This window comes from Oryzias latipes, chromosome 20, assembly GCF_002234675.1.
Source record: "Oryzias latipes chromosome 20, ASM223467v1".
In the NCBI taxonomy this organism is placed as follows: domain Eukaryota; kingdom Metazoa; phylum Chordata; class Actinopteri; order Beloniformes; family Adrianichthyidae; genus Oryzias; species Oryzias latipes.
The window spans coordinates 16,553,696-16,574,780 of record NC_019878.2 but is presented as its reverse complement, the minus strand read 5'-3'; the positions used below and the strand labels follow the sequence as shown (position 1 = coordinate 16,574,780).

General features: G+C 37.5%; 1 protein-coding gene across 3 annotated transcripts in view; it reads right to left on the bottom strand.

Annotated features, from left to right (window-relative positions):
• Positions 1-21,085, bottom strand: part of ncoa2 (nuclear receptor coactivator 2) — a 65,867-nt gene that overhangs the window by 36,549 nt on the left and 8,233 nt on the right. For 2 of the 3 annotated variants that reach the window (XM_004081254.4, XM_011488889.3), the window contains exons 2-3: positions 11,249-11,334; positions 304-411 (exon numbers count right to left, since the gene is read on the bottom strand). In XM_004081254.4, coding sequence (XP_004081302.2) covers positions 304-392 — 89 coding nt within the window. In that variant the 5' untranslated portion in view covers positions 393-411; positions 11,249-11,334. The remainder of the gene's footprint in view (positions 1-303; positions 412-11,248; positions 11,335-21,085) is intronic. The other variant, XM_023949911.1, reaches the window with a different exon arrangement.

The window sequence follows — 21,085 nt, the reverse complement described above, 5'->3', positions numbered from 1 at the left end:
AAGAATCATTCTTTGTCATTTATGAGTCAATTGAGAAATGAATCAATTATTTATAGACCTACATTTTTGAGCCAACAAAAGACAAGTGCTACGTCTAAATCCATCAGTTTGTCTGCACAATAGTCATTTTTATTATATTTTATTTAACATTCCTTCACTGGGTTTACAAATACTCCAAGATGGTGTATGAATATTACATTATTCCACCTACAAGGAAGTAATGGGGGTCTTGTACAGACGATCGTACTTAAACAGCAGGCTAATGGGAACTTAAAATTTACAGTACTTAACAAGATGCCTTACCTGGGACCTATGAGGTCAACAGAACATTCTTTGCGTTTTCTTGACTCTGCCCTGGCAGGGTCAGATGAGTTTTCACCAACTCCACTCATGATCAATGCATATCAGTGTCTGAAAAACATACACAAAAAGACAAAGTTCCGTCAGATATTTCGCAGTGCTTCAAACTATGAAAGTTACAAAGTCTGTGAAAAGCAATTATGCAAACTGTGCACATGCCCATATAGGTATCTGCATGTAGCAGACGCAAACCTGTGCTGTAGGGCACAGGTTGATCCACTCCAAGAGAAATGAGTGAAAATGGAGCAGAGATAGAGATTCAATCATTTTCTCAGATGGTGCAGTTCTCCCCTGAGAGATCGAAATGAGAGCACAGCGCTTTGCCTACAGCGTCACACGCCAAGAAGGAACTGTTTTTTGCATGAAGGCGCCTCAGAATAAAGGCAAAGTGGGTTCACAATGACAAGACATATCTGTGTTACTGTCTCTGACAAGTTGTGACTTCTTCAGTTACAAACAGTAACAACACGCTTAAGTAGACATTAAATTATATATTGGCACAGTTTTTCTTTAAAATATGTTATTTTTTAAGGCCATTTTGAAGTTCAATGACAGAAATGGAAAAAAAAACGACTCACAAAAAGTTTAACATTTTCAACTTTGGGGTAAAACTATGGAAAAATATGTAAAACTGAATGCAAATGAGATGCACCATCATAAAAGTAGAGCTTTTAGGAAGAAGTAAGCAATGGGCGTTTCTTTATTTCAACCAATATTTTAAAACCAAAGAACCACAGTATTTAGCATAGCAAAGCATATAATCCCAATTTCAGCAACTTTCCATTTTGGCTGAGCCTCAATTACAGCTTGATAACAAAATTTCATTCAAATCTTAAAAGGACTTATTGATTGCTGAGGCATAAAATTCCATCAAAACAATTACATTATAAGTTGATAAGTGATTCTGACAAAAGTTACCATGTTTAAAAACAGGAATGGTGAGCAAAAGGTCCAAAAGCATTCACTTGCTGCACACAAATTAGAAAGAAAAAAAAACAGAACTCAGGAGTCGTGTGTGGATTTGTAAATTTGACTAAAACTGAAATAAAATCCCACTAGTATATGATAGAACTGCAAATATAATACTAGAATATAGGAAGTTTTCAGCACGATGAGGGTTGAACATGGTAAACAAGGAAAGCAGTTTGAAAATGGCCTGATCTGTGCTTTGCAGATTCAAGAATCTCATGGGATTTAACTGTGAATTTGCACTTTCATCACAGAAAGATTCCAACTTTAAATGGTTGCACCGCACTGATTATAGGAATTCTAACCTTCGTCCCCCACTGTAATAAACAGCCATGGTTAGGTGGAAGCAGCAAGCGACTAGGCCTACCTGTTGATGGCGATTCAGAATCTTGGTTTGCAAAGGTACAACAGACTGCAATCTTCAGTGTTTGTAAAGCCACAACAAATGTTTTGACTTTAACATGTGAAGCTATTAAGGTAAATATGATGAATTAGTCACTGTATTTTCTGAAATCAGTTTTGGTTTTTGTGAAATTGGTAAAATGTATGTATTTTTTGTGTATGGACCCCAGGAAGACTAGCGACCACTTTGTGGAAGCTAATGGGGCTCCAAATAAATAAACAAATAAATAAATAAATAAACTGGTTCAATATATTTCAGCTGTTTTACATTATTTCCTGGTGTTTTTAATTAAAACTATTTTTCCCTTAATCTAGCAATACTGTCATAAAAAAATCCAAACACATGCAGATGTACCGATTTGGGATGAGTTTTATTGTCGAAAGCAATGTTAATCTATGACGTCTCTGTTTTTAAGTAAATGGCATAATTGCAAGAGAAAACAGTTTTTCAAGACAAACAACTTTTAACCTGTTGTGAAAATGTAAGTGTACTTTGATGCCACTGCCTATAATAAGGTTTTTCAGAAACAGTCCAAAAACTGTACTGGATGTGCCTTCAAAACCATTCAAACAAGACTTCTCTTGCCAGGAGATTTGTGATTTCCATTTGATACATTGGTCAAAACCTAAAAAATGAATTTAAAAAAAAAAAAAGATGGCTATAGAGGACAGGTATGAATCTGACTAATGCAGATTCAAGCTTTCTTGAGTTGCACTATATCAAATAAGAGTTTTCCCTGCTCTTGCCCTGAAAGTGACTGCAGGCTGCATTTCATGTCACATTATGAAATACAATAAATTATTGATCAAAGTGCTTTAATGTCTTATTATCCACCACCATCCTCTGAAAATCTGATAGGGACTAATGGACTTGAGTTTAAATATATAAGATCTAATACATAATAAACTAACACTTGTCTTTCAAAATATACGGTGACAATGAATAAAACCTATCTTATCCAAGCAAACTGCACAACAGTTTCCTAGGTTTGGGGTATAGTTTGTTGTGATGCATTCTTGGATTCTCTAACCCAGGTTTAAAAAAGAAAAAAAAAGGCACACACTGCTTGTTGCTCCCCAGTTGCATAAGGAAAGAGGGGAGAACAGCTCAAAGAGGAACTGCATAGCCTGGCAGAAGCAGGCTAATGTAAAAAGAGAGGTAGTGACCATGCAAACTTGAATCTGGCTCCCTCCTACTCTGAAATGACCTACTTTAGGCTAATGGCAGTGGCTATGCTCAAATGGATGAACTCAAAGCAAATGTGATTGGCCATAGAGGCAAAGGAGACTTTGAAGGGTAAAACATGTTGACAAGTGGCTTTAATACTATTGTTGACCTGTGCAATGAATAGATGGACAACGATACACAAACATAAATGTGCATGCGTCCTTGTGTTTTGCCCTTTAAAAGGCATCGGGATGTCATTATGGTGTGGCACTATGCTGTCCACTGAAAATGACAAGCAACTATATAGCAGAGGCTATCGGTTTTTATTAATAACAGAGACAGGCCATTAAACTCTAATAGCCCAGTGTCACTCTGTGCTCCTATTGGCTCTGCAGGGGCTTTCAAGCATGAGTTACCATGGAGATTTAAGACCTGATTGGTTTGTGGCTTTCCTGCTGGGCCTTTTGTAATTGGTTGCCTCCATCCCCTTGACTTAGCAGTAATAATGGGTCAGCGTACATTGAGACAAATAAGATACTGGACGTACCAGGCACGTCTCAATGACTCCAACACAGACGGCTTGGCTGTTGTGCCTTTTCTGTTACCAGAGTGTGGGACAGGGTGGCGATTTAATCCTGTAAAGGTTTTCCTTTGCAATTTAGAAAGGGCTGTTATGTGACAGCCACGAGCAGCAGGTGTCTTGTGTAATCAGTTCTGTCGATCAATATTTCTAATAGGCACAACAAATTTATGGCGGCTCTGACTGCAAGGGAGAACTCTAAAATCTTTACATCAAATGATACCAGGGAAATGTTTGTACAAGGCATCCATTTACAGGAAGTTACACAGACTATCTGTGCAACTTCCTGTGACTGCAGCATGACTCTTGGGGTAATGCTTTGACATAAACCTCACATCACTATATAAAATATTATGCTAAATATTAGTGAAAATAACAGGTGATGTGCAAAATTTATATTGATGTTTTCTTTCAAAGTTGATTTCTTCTGCCCACACATCTGAATGTGTATTCAGGATGAGCCAAAGAACAAAGCTGATGTTGATTTGAAATAAATAAATAAATAAATATACACACACACACACACACACACACACACACACACACAGTACAGACCAAAAGTTTGGACACACCTTCTCATTCAAAGAGTTTTCTTTATTTTACTGACACTTTCAAAGTTTTCCCTTTCCAAACTTTTGGTTTGTACTGAGTGTGTGATAACATATATATTATCTTAAGTTTTGATGCCATTTTGCTTTTGTTTAGAAGTCTTTTAGGCAATCAGATGTCAAGTAGGAAGGCATGTGTTTGACATTTTTACAACTAGCGTATTGTAATGTGGATGTTCCAGGGTAAGAAATATGGCATAAAGCTACTATGAGTAACTGGTTTTGTCACACCTCCAGTTTCCACTCTACCTGTTCCTGTTATCAGCCTTAACACTAGTGGTCCTGCATTAACCAAGTTTTGGTATCATCTTTCTGTCCAGTTGCCCCATTTAAACTTCCAATCACATCATAAGCGTTATTAAAAGTTATTAAAAAATAGGATATTTATAAGCATTCTATAAAATGGTAGACTTGGAATGTATCCTTTGAGCACTTAAAATAAAGTATATACTCCATTGTTGCTTTAATTGTAACTTGTAATTGTCAGTGAGAACAGTGGCAACTGGTGTTGGGTTCCTCTCTAAGCATTATTCTTTGTGGACATCATAGGACTACTAGTGAATGATAACATTTGCTATTGGTATCTGGTGTCATCAGCTTACTGCAGCTTAAGGGCATATGTGTCATAAAAAATGTTGGCAGTTGAGATGCTGTGATACACAAGTATTGACACACACTTGACTATTGGTATTAGGGAGCTCTTAGAGGTAAGCAATCACATGAACATGAATGTTTGCTTAAAAAAAGGGTTTCTGAACTACACAGTCTCCTTTTAGTTTATCTTAAATGTGTAATTGACCCACAAAAAAACATTAGTCAAAAGTATACTGCAGACCAATGACAGTACTGGAAGTCGAATCTCTAGTATACCTTTGCGGCATCTCTCAGAGTATTGCTACAGTAAGTGAAAAGAGGATGGGCAAGATACCTCAATATGTACATGAATGATTGGCATATTTTAGACCAAGTATATTAAATTGACAGCTAGTCAAGCTGCCATCTCATCTAACTCATTAGTGCAGTAAGAACAGACATTTGGTCTTCAGTCATGACCTGGGACCTTAATCATGGGGAGTGGGAAATCAGTGCAAGGCTGATGGTAGGGAGATTGTTGATTCAAATGAAAAGAGGGGATTCCAAATCCAAAACTTCTCTGAAATATCAGAGCAAACAAATGTTTTTTCAGCTGTCTAGTTTTTTTCTTCTTCTTTTTTTAGCAAGAGAACAAGACATAATTTTAAACATAAAACTTTATCTGGAATGTTTTTTTTAGCTAGTCTCAGCCAAAAAATCCAAAACATTTTTCTCAAGATATCTGCACTGGTGCTTTAAAATAAACAAATGTTTACATGGTGGGGCAACTTCAATCTAATTTTTTTCAAAACGCAAGGATTATTTTGAAAACAAGAACATGCACAATATTAAAATTGTTGTAAAATAAATTAATTGAGACCTCTGCTATAACCTTAATGGTTACTTCCCATTTACTTTTTACATAAACCCCATTAAATCTGTACTATAATGAATAATAAGATTAAACAATTAGTTGGTCTGATCACAAATTGATTGTTTTAATCTTATAAAATACAAACAGTGTCGAACAACACTGGGTTTCAAAAATGCCAAAACAATTCACATAATCTGAAGAAAAGCAAAAATAATTTACTAAAAATTGAGAAAATTCAACTTTGACAGTGCAAAGCGGACTTCAGCAAAGGCGATTATAGGTGTGGGTGTTTGTGTCATTGCTTATATATTAGGTGTCACAAAAGCAGACTCTCTAGGACTTAACTGGAGCCAACCAGTCTAGCAAGGTAAAAAAATGCAGAGACAACAAAAGGCCGTCGACGCCTGAGGAGCTGCAGGAAAACATGCTTCCTTCTGTTAACCTTAGCTGGTGGAACCTGCAGCTGATGTGTATTATCCGAATACTCTTAACACATAACTGCATATAATGCAAAACATATTACAACCAGCAGAAAACAAAAGACATTTGGTTGCAATGTGTTCTTAAATTTGGGCTAAACTAAAAATGCATCCCACTGTTTATGTCTAATCTGCAAATCGAACAGAGAAATGTTTTTATTGTATTTTACATTTCTCATACAACTTGTATTTTCATGGTAAACTTAACCATTTTGCATTTGTTTTTTTCTCTAAGACTAACGATTGTTGAACAAAACACAAGCTTCCCTTTAAAGTGCAAAGCCATCAAACTTAACTTGTAGAGGATACTAAGGGGTCCAACAAGTTCCTAAAATGAGGTTGTCTGACATATAAGCAACACAGAGGCAGTGACTTACTGCAGAACAAAGGCAATCAGAGGACAAAACCCCAGGTGCAGGCTGTCCAAAGACATCCCAGAGTCCCACAAATAATAGAGGGATGCAAGGAGCAGGCAGAGAAAAAGTTGGTGGAACACTATTACCAACTGGTTCCATTATCCGACTTCAAAAAATGTATATAGGTATTGACCAGTTATACGGTAATTTAGTGCAGGTAAGCCTTTCCTGGAAAATTAGATCAGCTGGATAAATGTTTACCCACACTGCACTGCTGGCAATAATCCATATATTTGTAAAAACCCCATCACTATTACAAAAGGATTCACTTGACAAATGTCTGTTAAAAGGTTGAGAACAAAAGAGGGAAGGTTTAAAGAAAGAGAATCACAGACACATCTATTTGAGTCACGCTATAATGAGGAGAAAATATACAATGAGATAGGTGGGGAGGTCAAACTTCTAAAAGCTGAGGGCATGTGCCAGTGTACCATTCCTGTTATCATGTGGGTTAACTGGGCTCTGATTATAGAGACACACCCAGTGGTTTCAGGAGGTTAGACAGTGCTTACCATGACTACTATTAAAGAACATCCAAACTTACAGGAGACCTGTTTGAAGCATCCAGGACTATAATAACAAAGCTCTAGAAACTAAAAATAGGCACGAAACAATGAGTTAGAGGAGTGTATTCTGTCCTCGCATGGCATCTCAGTACAAATGGACCTAAGAGACCAATAAACAAGAATGTCTGAATAAAAACAGCTTCTGGAAAGCTATGACACAGGCCACTTATTTCCCATAATCTAAAAAGCAAAAACATGACAGAAGGGTCCAGAGGAGTTATTGCAAGTATTTGCCTGATTGACAGGAGCCCCAAAAAATGGTTTGTTGAGCCAAGTATTACACCACTGAATATTAAGGAAATGAGCTTCGTCCAAATATTATGTAGGTAGGTTCAGAAGTGAAATCTGGCCTTGCTGACAGCTGCTGTCATCTTGAACCAGAAGTGATATCAGGTTTGAGGGTCAAAAGGGGAGGCAGAAGGAGATGGGAGAACGTTGTGATGGACGCAAACAGTTTATGGCACTGGAAATCTGAACCTTGAGAGTGTTTAACAACACTTCAACTGTGAACGGTGATATTTGCTGAAAATGAAATTTAACTGAGCAAAGGACAAGACATAGACAGCGAAAAGTAAAAGTCAACTTTGGTGAGGACATTTATTTTGGTGTTCAAATCAATGGTTCAACTTTGTAACTGTCAATTTAAGTATCTAGACATTGGTGATTCTTAAAATAAAAGTTCATCATAAATTCACATTTAAGTTTTAGCCCAGTGTGCCATCTGAACAAGTTTTATTTGGATTCGTTTATGAAAATCCAAATAAAACCAGATTTTCTTTTGATTGGGTAAACTGATAAGTATGTAAACAAGTTCCACTCAAGTTTGTCCACTTTAGAATCACTACAAGGTTATGGCTCTTAAGTGTCAGAGTGCAACCCAGTAACAGGCTCCCCATTTACTGAAAGCTGATCACACTCATCAATCTTTAACACAGGCTGTTATTTCTGAATGTTGCAGGCGGAAAGGCAGAGGCCAGGGGGCCTTTGGCAGAATACACAGACTGCTGGTTGTCAATTGTTACTAAATTTTAATTATACCTTTTAGAACATTAACCCTTATGCCAATACATGATACACCCTCACACACACACACATCTTGTAAAAGGTGCTCCTTGGGTTTTGCCTCCCTGGGCTTGGTTGCCCTCGCTTGAAAAAATGAAAAAGAGGGCCCCTAGAGGGGGGACTAAACCATGGTCACGACTGGCTAATGATTGTTTTTGTGATTTTTTTTTTTTTGTTCCCTTTTGGAGACCTTTGCCTCTCGATTGTGCCCGACTTCAGAGTAAGCTTGTCATTGCCACTACTTTGCACTGGACTTCCTGAGGGGCCTGCTGGTGATCTGTCTGGTGTATCATGTAGGCACCTACTGGAGGGCAGCGGTTTGTCCAATAATGAGGGGGGAATGCTGAAGACTCCTCAGCAGTGGTAGGGTCCTCATTTTGGGGTAGTGGGGCTTTTGGATAAGTGGGGCCTTGTACTAGACCTTGTAGTGGGGGCAGAGTCTAAGCTAGGGCTTGCACTCTACATACTTCTGGGCCCTCCCCTTCTATGGGCTCCAGTGGGGAACCCTCCAGGCCCATTGACCATTGTCATTGAGCATTTTAGTCAACACATACACACCCATCTCAGAACAGGTGCCTGCTCATCCCTGCACCAACATGAAGACAATAGCTGCGTCTACATGGACAAAAGTAATCGGAAAGAACGCCTGATTGGAAGAAAAATGTGCCATGTAAACACGCCGTATACTATACTATAATATACTATAATACTCTGCCCCGATCAGACTCCTTCGGATCAAAATTTCTTTCCGATCGAGAAAACTTACAGGAGATGTAAGCCGTATGCCGATTGTTTATCTGATCGTTGTTCATGTAAAACGGTTCATTCCGATTGTGTGTCACTACTGCTCTGGTTTAACGTCATGCATAGACGGTGTTTCGCTCCAGAGAAAGCTTTGGAGCTCAAACAAGACCGACCGGCTGCTCTGCGGAAGCGCCGCCCTCGCCCTGCTGGCTCTTCGCCTCTCCCCTTTCTTACACCCCTCACAAGGAGGGTGCGGGGGAGGAGCGCTTCGTGCCCCGTGACGTCTGGACCCAGCGCGGTCCGGGCTCGGGTGCCGGTGGACCGAGCGAACTGTGTCTCTGGGCAGAGCAGCCGGATTTCAAACTTTGTGTTTGAGGGGAGGGGAGGATGCTTTGTTACGTGCGCGTTTGTTATGCGTGTGAGACTGCGGACTGCGATCCGTCCCGCCGCTCTGGGTTAGTGGCTGCCAGACTCAGGAGAACTGTGTGTCCGACCAGAGCTCGGGCCTCCAGTTCACACAGCGGCTTTGGGGCGGTGTATGAGCTTTTCAAAGCAGAAATGCCGCTCAGTCTTTAGAAACCGTTCAAACAATCACTTGGATTTGTGTTTCCAGTCGTGTCCCTACAAAATAAAGGCTGATGTTATACCCATATATTTACATGCAGCCAAGATGCAGATTGCGGCATTTCCCGCATGGATTTTGTGTTCATCAAACAAGGCTAATGTTGTTAGCGCGTGTTAGCCTCTCCTAACACTGGCTTCTTCCAGCTCCATTCTTCCACAAAAAAAGCACTGACCAAACGGATTAAAATTAAAATGATGAGCGAAGAGGTGCTTCATAATATTTATAACATTAATAAAAGCATGTTTAGAAGATCATTTCCTATATTACCGAGCTGCTGCCTAAATGTATATGGCAACTCAGTTTGTTTACAACGGGACTCATTTCCTCTTCCGGTATTTTCAACACTACTGCGCATGCCCAAATGATTAATTCCGACTGAAAGTGTGACCATGTGAACGTTTGTTCTAATCGGGAAAAGTTTTTCTGATCCCATGTACACAGTTGGATTATAATCCCACCATTGATCCGATCAAGATATTTAGCGCATGTAACCGCGGCTACTGACGTGTTGCAGTGTGTGTTTGTGCCCAAAAACCAGCCTTTTTGGGGACAATTTATAAGCATTAGCAATTGGTAACCTCTAAAAACATTTGTTGGCTATTATGTATATATTCCAAACCAATAATAATAACCAAAATAATTCTGTTGATCAGCAACCCAAAAGTAATGGCTGATTTTGATTTTTAATTTTCAAGAAATTTTAATTTATTGTTACTTTTGAACGTTTCAAGTCATTTCAGTGAGTATTTTGGACTTTGTTTCTTTAACTGAGGGGTACCAACAATTTTGTCCACCACTGTATTATAGAGTTTTAGCTTCAACTCTGTCAAACCATGAAATTTGTGCAGGTTGATTTGGACAAATATGAACATCTTAAACTGAAGCATGGATTTTGTCTTTATTAGGCAACATATGACTTAATTTTTTTTTCTGTACAGAAATAGTTAAACCACTTAATCTTAAGAGATTGGCCTTAGAGTCCCACTCAGATCATCTTTTGATCCATTTTAAAAGCATTCCCAGAGATCTTTTAATTTTGATTATGCCATTTTTAAGGGGGGAAAAACTACATAGTTTTCTAGGATATAGTTTCTACAGAGCAGCTGGAGTTCTTTAGAAATCCACTACAGAGTTGTGGGCTGGACAGTTGGCGAGGAGTAAGCCTTCCCATCATTCCCTTTGTTCACAAGCTCACCCACAAGAAGAATGCTACAAGAATGTTAAAAACACTAAAAAAAACAATTTTTTATTTGAGTGGGTCTTTAATGATGACCAAAAAAAAAGGTTTTCTTGGCAAATACGTTACTACAGTCATCAAACAAGAAGCAGAGATGTTCAAACACAAGAGAACATAGAAGCAAAGCAGTTGCTGTCTGGTCTTAAACAGCAAAAACCAAGTGTCCTTTTTTTGTTTTTCAGATTATCAATCAAATATGCTCTGATGGACTGGGAAACACTTTGTGGCAAAAATAATGCATAAATACCAGACGTACAGGTATTGCTAAAGGAGCAACAGGAGGACAAAGGATTTGTGATGATCTTTAGTCAATGATGTAAATCAGTAAAAATGTGAATCAATAGAGATGTCCATTTTGATGGGAACATATGATGAAATTTCAGAAACAAATATAATTAAAACATAAATCTATAACTTAAAAAGATGAGATAGTTGCTCTGAGGAAGTTTTTATTAAACTACAATATATTATATAGATACATTTTTGTTAGATGCACAAACGATCAAGACTATTCATGATTTCAAGTTCTGTCACATTGTGTGATGGAGTTGTGCGAATAGAGTTTAGCGTGGTTATGGATCTCACCTTGGCTTTAGTCCAGAGAGGCCCTCAGGCCATTGTTGCAAGATGACAATGATGGGAAACTTTCAGACATCCTCCTCTTCTCTCTGCTAGAATAAACAAAATTAGCATTTGGGATTTAGAGACGGTTTTGTTAATCAACAGATGTGCTACACTGGTGGACAATTATTTCGTCCAAAAATATTGAAGGTTATGACTCTCTCTTCAACAAGGACACAGAGAAGAATAAAAAAGGATTGCCACAACAAAGTATAGGTAATCCTAAAATCCTTACAAGATAAGAAAAGATCTATACTCTCCTTTTTGTTTAAAACCGTTTTAAGATATTAATAAAGGCACGTGATTCTCCTAATATATTCAGAGGTTGAAAACATTTCTTACACATCAAAGATCCCCAATTAGCAAACATGTCATTTCGTTGTGAAAGACATTGGACTGGGTTAAAAGGACCAATAAATTGAGCCTAGCTGATGCAGTAAATGGCAGATTTTTCTTTCTGGCAATCTAGGACTGTCAGAATTTTATGAAGGTTTCAGTCTTTTCTGCAAACTGGTAGCTTTAAATATTTATAATGGTCGAAAAAAAAGACATTCAGCTTCAGCTAAATACAAGAAATATCAGAGCTTTTGACCTTTGTGAACACTTAGAATCCCATGATTAAAAAAATAATGTTTAGAAAAAACTAGAAAGTGTATGTAAAAAACATACTGCGTTACCCTTTCTAAAAGGAAATCCAATTGTATTATATTTTCTTTCTGCCTCAAAGCTCAAAACTTTATTCATCTGCAGGATTTTCTTAGCAGAGCTTAAACCATCACATGCTCAGTCTTAGTCCAAACCCTGATCTTTGGACTAGATGAAAAGGAAAACAATCTGAATGCATTCAAATAGTGTTACTAAAGAAAAAAACTAAATGCAAAAGATTACTTCAAAACTATGAAAATAAAGATTTTATAGCAAAAATATTCTTATAAATATTTGGCACTAAATAGTTTTTTTTCTTTGAGACATACATTAATCTATACATACAGACAGTATTTACAAAACAGTTCAGAACAGATATTCACCAAGTCATTTCACCTGAGCGTAGAGTCTCAGATTTCCCCAGTACACATTGTTTAAACATCTGTTGATGATCAAGCCATGGGTTAGTAGGTCTAGATTTATATTTCAGATTAGGTCCCAATTAAAAACAAGATTTTTTTGTGATTGAATAAAGTAATTCAAATAAAATGTAAAAACATGTTCAAACTTTGAACTGAATGCTTAATAACATCAGACATTTCTTTTAAGTTAACAAAGAAGATCAAACATGAGGTTGAGAGTGGAACATTCAGGCAATTAGTAGTTCTGTAGATACAAGCAGAGTAATCATGAGATACAGGCTCAATTTGTTGAGCCTGAAGCTCAACTTTGGGAGTAATTAGAATTAAAACAATTACCACCGGTATGGGCTCCATCTGGGTGTAAGAACTTTGACACCAAGGTTGAAATAACAATACTAATGAGCTAGCTAATCAGGTTCACATGAAAAAGGACAAGGGGTACATGGTTCATGTGCTAAAAATTGACCATATTGACGAGGTCACAAAGGGGCTAAGCACCAATGGACCCCTCACTGTGTGCCTTTAAAATGGCCCACTAATGGTTGTCAATTGAATAAGAATCTAGACGGATGTTGACACTAATGAAAAGACCCAGTCTTTTTAGGGTCCACTTCCACTGAGATTTACTCAAGATTCTGAGGAGGTTAAAAAAAGGTGCAACTGGTGAACATTTGTGGCATTTGGAAAATTCATTTGAAAAAATGCCACAAACAAGCACAAAACGGCTTAACATTTTGGCATACTCTAAATGATATAGACTATGTTTAAAAGTATATATGTACGACAACTGGTATTGTTTAAGTACAAATATTGCAGAATTTGTATTGTTTGAAAGACTAAAGTCTTTTTATAACAAGTAACAGACTGAAGAAGTTACATTTTGGCGCAAGCATGTTAAAACAGAAAAAAACAAAACGCACAGTTCCATCAACAATCCTGGTCTCTTTCCTTCATTTCTGAATCAGTGCCCCTGTTTTTGTTGTGCTTGTTCTACAGGTATGTCTGTGTGCGTTTAGAAAAGATGTTAAGCGGTACATCTTCTTGTGCTTTCTAACAACTTTTGCATATGCCGTCTGTTCAAAGAAAAAGAAAGTCTAAAACAAAAGTTAGAATTGATGTAAAAAGTTTTTCACAGGTTACTGTGATTTTTAAGTGTGGAAATTTCCAAAAAGTAAAGATTTATACAATCATAGATAAAACATGGTTTTTCTGAAATTCCATGCACACAACAATACAAACCAAAATAATGAAAACATTTCAAAATTTTGAATTTAAAGTTTTGTAAATAATAATGGATTTATTGGATTTCCATTATTTTACAAGCAATACTTTCACTTTAGACCTTGAATGTTATTTTTAAAACTATGGCAATTTCTCTCCTGCATTGGTCTTGTAAACAGTTTAAAAAACAAAGTGAGAACCACATAATTCTATGTATGACCGTAACAAACCACATTATTGTTCATTTCTTTATATATTTAACTAAACAAAGCACAGTCATTTTTATTTATAGCTACAGGAACAAAAAACTGTGATGTGTCAGCCGCAATCGAAACGGGTCTTACTATTTATTCCCTTCTTGTACTTGAAGTTTTAAGTAAACCAAAGCAATTGGCTTTCTAGGATTTCCCTCTGCTTACAGTAGTCATGTCTTTGACCTGAATTATCATTTTCGTCATCCTGAAAATGGCCCTTTTCAGTCCACAAAACAGCAAGGGGTAATTTACCTCAACAGGACATCTAAAATAAGATACTCATGAAATACTCATATTGCCTGATAGCTTATAAGTTTCCACATGCAAAAATGCCACCTACCAGATCCAGGAATGCATCCTGAGATGATTAAATTAAGACTCGCCATAAACATTTATTTTTTTAATTCAGGAAAAGATTAGTTATTTTGATTTTAGGATATGTACACTCCTGGTTTAACATTTTTCTTAGGAAAAAATATACAGCCTTTTCTTTTTATGGCTTTAGGAATGAGAAAGGCAGACTTTACAAAACTGTCATGTGTTGGCCGTGATCGAACCGGCTCTAACTATTTATTCCCTTCTTGTGCTTGAAGTTTTAGGTAAACAAAAGCAAATTGGCTTTCTAGGATTTCCCTCTGCTTGTAGTACTCATGTCTTTGACCTGAATTAGCATTTTCGTCTTACTGGAAATGGCCCTTTTCAGTCCACAAAACAGCAAGGGGTAATTTACCTCAACAGGACATCTGAAATAGGATACTTTTGAAATCCTCATGTTGCATGATAGCTTAAAGGGTAGCTTTAACTTCAATCAATGTGTTTATATTTCTGTATGTGGTAATTTCCCAACACAAGATAGTAAGCATCACTTTGTGCTAACTAGTACCCAAATGTGTTCCCCCGTGTATGTGACAACAAAAACTAGTATTACCACTTTCTGCTTTAAATTTTCAAAAAACAGAGAAAAGTTGAAAAGTTTTTTTTATTTATATTCATTATTTTTATCAAACTTTACCATCTGTACATGATAAATGGAACCATTTTTAAATCAATTTTATCCATCTGTCAGAGTGGACATCAATTCTGTCTGTACTTTATATTTACTTCATTTGTGATTTAAAAAAATGCAATTATGCTAATCAGTTAAATGTAATCTTAAGTAGTAGTGATTAAATCATGATAAGCACCGATTTATCCCTTCACTTTATATGTGCACAACCACAGCTAGATCCTCCTCTGTGAAAGATGATGCATCAGACTCCTGATTATTTGCTGATAAAAGCCCACTATGCCACAAATATGATGTAAATGCACCCTTTTCTCTTAAAACAGAGATTTGTTTGGCTTTGCCTGAATGCAATCATGCTAATCATGGTCGTTAAGTTCTGTAACTAGTGCTTTTTTGCTTGTTTACAGTCTTTAACTAACATCAAATGCTTGGCCTGTTACTACAAACAACGAGGAGCATTTTTTCCTTTCTCAATTGTGATACCCACAACACACAGGCCAGGGGGCATTGGCAAGAATTTGTATACTTGTGCAGAGGAGTCTGGATGTGTTCTTAAAACACATTGAAGTGTGTATTATAATGCTCTTGGCTTTATAATATTTTAAAAATTCAGTTGTTTAATTGTCTGAAAACTATAGGCTTTAACACTTTTATGTTTGTTAAAGGACACAAAATTGTGTGTAACATGTAAAATCCAGAAAACAATTTCTGAGCCACATAAGAGCCTTCAACTACCCCCATAAAAAAGGCAGTGGTGCCCCATAAAAGCACTGTGGATGGTTGCTGTGGAGAGTGAGGTTTGAAGCTCTCAGCTGAGACTGTTGTCCCACTTTTACCCAACTACCCCTGGCTGCAGTGTGCAAACCGAGGCGTGGCTCATTGTGGGAGGGGATAAACACCTTGCGCTCCTCCCACTGTATGTGATTCTTCTTCGTCACCGCAATTGCAGTATTTTTCTTTGCATTTTATAAGTTTCCATGAGCAATAATGCCACCAATAGGATTCAGGAGTGTATCCTGAGATGATTAAATTAAGGCTTGCCATGACCATTTATTTTTTAATTCAGGAAAAGATTGTTTATTTTGACTTTAGGATATGTACACTACACTCCTGCTTTAAGATTTTTTTTTTAGATAGAAAAACACAGCCCTTTTTATTTATGCCTACAGGAACAAGAAAGGCAGCCTTTACAAAACTGTATTGGTCGTGATTGAAACGTCTCTTATTATAAATATATGTCATATTTTGCACTAGACTACAGAATGCAATTCACTTATTTTTTTCCGCCTCTCCATTTCCTGCTTCTGCTCAGTGGACGAACACACCACCCTCCTTTTCTTCAGCGCATTCCCAGACGCGCACAAGTCAATGATCCAGATGTCATTCATGATATATTAACTCTCGAGACGATCATGTTGTTCGAAAAGTATAAACGGTGCTCAGAAGTAAGTAAATCACAGACAATCCCAGGTAATTCCTAATATTAATACGAACTAGACTGCGTGATTGTGGATGCGACTGGTTCGATGACCGATCGCTTGGCTCTTTAAAGCGAACGACAAGAGCCTTTTACTCTTCAAGCTGCTCATAATTGGTCAATACATGTTTGTGCTGGGCAGAGCAGAACAGAGCGCCAGGTGCAACAAAAGACTAGAAGAGACAACATCTACACAAAAATGTACAGAAAGAGTGACACTGGAAAAAGCAGCAAAATCCGCAACCACTTCTCTTTAAATGATAATGCGAAAAGAGAATTTAGAATCTGCAAGAAAACAATTCTATCTAGAACCGGCTCATCAATCAACCTCCACCTGAGAACTGAGAGAATCTTCTCCTAAACAGAGCGGATCATCACTGACCGAAGAAACTAGATCAGCTTTACAAAGCTGAGACACTTAGTATTTCTGAATGCCAACCTTTACTGTGACGAAAAATCACATACAGTGGGTGTGCCTCAACTCGTTTAACTCAGCCCACGTTGAGGCACGCCCCGGTCTCCACATTGCACCGAGGGGCTTCTACTTATACTTGGGTTTAAATAAAGATGTAAAATACTGGGTGGACTTTTGAATGTCATAAAGCCAGAACACAAAACAACAACAGCAGTTCAGTCTGAGTCCTCTGTCCGCTGTCTTTTTTTTAATGTTACCGTAATACCTTTAACGTGTGCCCTCCTTTGATGAAACTTTGACAACCTTTGATTTATGCTACTTTGGTGCAACAAACACTTGTGTGTGGAAAAGGTAATTGCTGGGCTTGCCAAGTGACTTAAAATGCATTGCCCAAGTAACAACAGACAGCTCTTTAATCTGATCTCAACGGTCCACAAATATGCAATTGTAAGTGCAGTTGCAAGACTGGTAAGTTGTGTTGTAAAAGATGAGTCAAAAGCAAGTAAAACCAAATTTACATAATCAGAAACACAAACAAGAGATGAAAAGTTGCATTAGACCGAGTATGTGAACAATCTTTAATTTGTACAGTCGAACATTAAATGTTTAAAGAGGATTTGCAGCTCATTTTACAAGTGTATATTTACAGTGCTTGACAATGTTTTTTTAATTCATGATTTTCTATTGGACGTCATATTTCATCAAAAAAGTTGCTTCCTTTGGACACCAGGCAGTGCAGTAGGCCAAGAAGGCTGAACAATTATAAAAAGAGAAAAGGTTCACGAGGGATAGCCCAAAAGCTGTGTCATCATACAAAAACTAGTTTTATAGCAAATACACATATAGGACAAATCTGCGAAACCCCACACGATGCAAGTAAAATTTTAATTTAATTAAATTGGAGGGGCAAAACACTTTTTTTTTCTAAACTGAAACTAAAGTGCAAGCATTGTAATGTTTGGAGTTCATTTATGGTATTAACCTTAAACCCCAGCCTTACCTGATTAAGACTATTACTGCTCAGACAGGAGAACAGGTTATTGGACAAGACATAGCAAAGGGCCAACTTAAGCACCGTCTTTTTTTTTTTTTTATCTCACTGCATAACCAAGATTTGGTGAAAAGTTACAGCTACATTTGAAGCACACCTGTGGTGTTTCTTTCTGACACATATGATGGGATGTAATACCATTGTTTCCTAGCTTTTCAAGAACTCGTTAGCATTCTTCTGTTCTCTGGAGTCACCTGTCAGTCAGGATGCAAGACACAGAAATCCTGCATGCAAGTCAGACTGATTTGATTTTTTAATTTGTCTGCTTGTAAATATTCAATCCGATTCACTGACCTAAAAATTGATCCAGGGCATTTTTAGCCAAAGGTTCAACCAATGTGACTAGGAGATAAATGCCTTTTACACATCACAATAATACAAACGGAAGAACATTCCAGCAAACTGTACGGTTACATGTTTTTCAAAATTCAAAGTGTTTCCACACATTGGACTGTAGTCATGCGTGCAGGATCATTTTTTGCTGCAATCACATGTGTATTGTCTGCTATGTTGCACTTGGTCAGTTTTTTTCAAAACACTCACATTACATTCTGAATGGCACCTATGCAGAAGTCACATTTTTGATTTTATTGATCATTTCTTGCCTTGTATAGGTCCATCAGTGAGATCTTGTAGGTTTTTTTGAATGCATGTAAACTTTTGCTTTGTTTTATACCTTCGTCCAATTTGTTCTATAAATTCACACCACAAATTGATAAGCACATTTCCTTGTAAATGAACCGTTTTTTGAAGTTCAGCTGATTTCTTAAATTAGCTGAACTTCAAAACACAGTGCATTCCTACATGTTACGAAAATCAAATGAATGAGCCTCAATCCAAGCATCTTTTTCCAATGTCAATATATGGTATTCAATTTATTTCATTTTGAAACAATTTAATAAATGCTATAGGTGACTTAATTAGTAAGAATCGATCAGATGAATCGATTTGGTTGAATCATAGGAATAGATATCAATTCATTGTTATATATACAATTATTCAAATTGCAATTGGTAGTCTAGCCTGGAAAAGTGTTCCTGCACAACAGATTTGACTTAAAAAGACATGTTCACTTCTGTAACATTCTTAATCAATTTAAACTTTGTTGAAAATTGGAATATACAAAGGAAAACTTGGTTTTGCAAGTAATCTTTGAAAAAGGCTATAACTGGGCCAATGTTCGTGATCCATCATTATTATTAAGATATGACAAAAGAGCATGTAAGCTGCTGTCACAGCATGCAAATTATTGATTGTTATATTAACCGTCATATTCAGCATGTTGTAATGGTAAAACTGCATGAAGACACCTGAATTTAAATCTGTCATTAAAATCCCCATCTAAAAAAGGCCTGTTCTTAGCATCACTGCAATTCTTTTTCCCTCTGCTGTGCTGTGTGAAGTGCAGTAGTGTATTTATTCCCACCTCTGTTAGCCCTCTGTACCATCTTGCTGGGTTGTAACAAGAGCAAAATAAGCACCATGGGAATGCACGAGCAGGAATGGAGAAACCCCGTTCTTCACAATGGGGCTGCTGTCAGTCAACTGAGTCAGCGATCCCAGCTTCAAGTGTGAAACTACAGTGATTTAGTGCTGTAATATTTCTCTTTGATCTCCGTGAATCACATTAAAGAAGCAGGGGCGGTTTAGCAATCAACAGTAACAGCTCATGTCAGTAAAAGCTGTCACTCCATAGTAAAAGGATCAGCATAAAATCATGATTTTGTGAAGATATTTGGAAATCTTAGACAGCAAACTTGATTCTTGCAGTGCTTGTAAAGCAGCAGAGGTTCCATTTCCAGATTCAACCCGGAAATACCAAATGCCCCAGTTCTGTAAATCTCCACTGAAGGCTTGAGCAATTTCCTATTTTTCTCATTTTTGGGTGGCATCTGAGATTATCACCCCATGGTGTAGTTAGACAAAACAGCATTTATTCAACACTTCAAATAAGCAATGCAAAGGTCCCTCGCTAGAATGCGGTCCACCTTTTACAGTCTTGCTGTTTCACAGATACAATTTTGCCCCCTTCTTTTTAAACAACGCATTGTGTTCTCCACCCAGATTGGCAGTAGATCACTGTCAATCTCCTCCACGCCGTATCTTCTGTGCAGTACAGAATGCCTTCAGTTTGCCAAATTTACATAAATCTTAGATTGTGACCAGATCTCTGGTCTAATTCTCTAACACTGGACTTATTTTTCCATGAAGGCTTGACCTTTGAAAAAAAGAGTGAAAATGTTCATGTCTGTCTGAGAAAAGTGTATAAAGTGTGTTGCAAAGGTTTTTACAGCATTAAAACATTAATATTAATTGTAGTTGTCTACTACAGAGATGACTTCTTTGCAGCTTTTGTCTATCGTGGGACCACTGTACACCAGTTAATTAGCTAAGAATCAGATTTTCCAAGTAGTTGGCACAACACAGCAACTGGCCAAGAAGTGTCGCTTGCTTTCGATTTTAAATTTTTAGTTTTTGTGTGCACATATCTATGTAAATTACTCATTCTCGTATACGGCAGCCAGTCTAAATGCACCACAGATATTTCAAATAAAATTATATTCAAATTAACTTTTTTTTTAAGTCTTCTTCTTTCACTTTCGGCTTCTCCCATCAGGGGTCGCCACAGCGAAACAACCTTCCCTTGAGGATGAGTTGCATGGTTAATTTGGCAATGATTTTACGCCGGATGCCTTTTCTGACGCAACCCTCTCAATCCAACCGGGCTTGGGACTGGCACAGAAGCAGAGAAGGGAATAGGGAGCAGCCCGGATTTGAACCCTGGTTTCACGGACGGAAGGCGCTGCAAACCAGCACGAGCTAAACCGGCCCCCATTAACTTTTATTTAAGTAATAAAATAAAATCGAATATTTAAAGTACAAGATACAGAAAGGAGTAGTGACTACGCTAGGGTCTGTCTTTAAGATCCTTGCAATAGTACTGGTGTGGAAAGTAGGCACAAACTCTTTATAGGCAATTCATAGTGGCTGCTCAGGCGTAAATGCCCCGCCCACGTGGCCCATTCCTAGTGCACTAACCAATGGGAGGGGGTTCTTTGATGCATAAATAGCAGACAACTAGGCTATTATAGGGGGGAAAAAGGCAATTCACCTGTTCTGTGATGATGCATTACTTTGCGTAATTGAGATCTGTCAGGATTATTTAGAAGATGAGAAGAGATGAGGAAGCTACAGGTGAGCCACCTTGAGAGTGGAAACAAAACTTGAGCTTGTTTTGAAGAAAAAAATGGAGACTCAACTTAATCAAACTGACTTTGTATTCTGCAACATGGGAAAACTTTATTCTTGT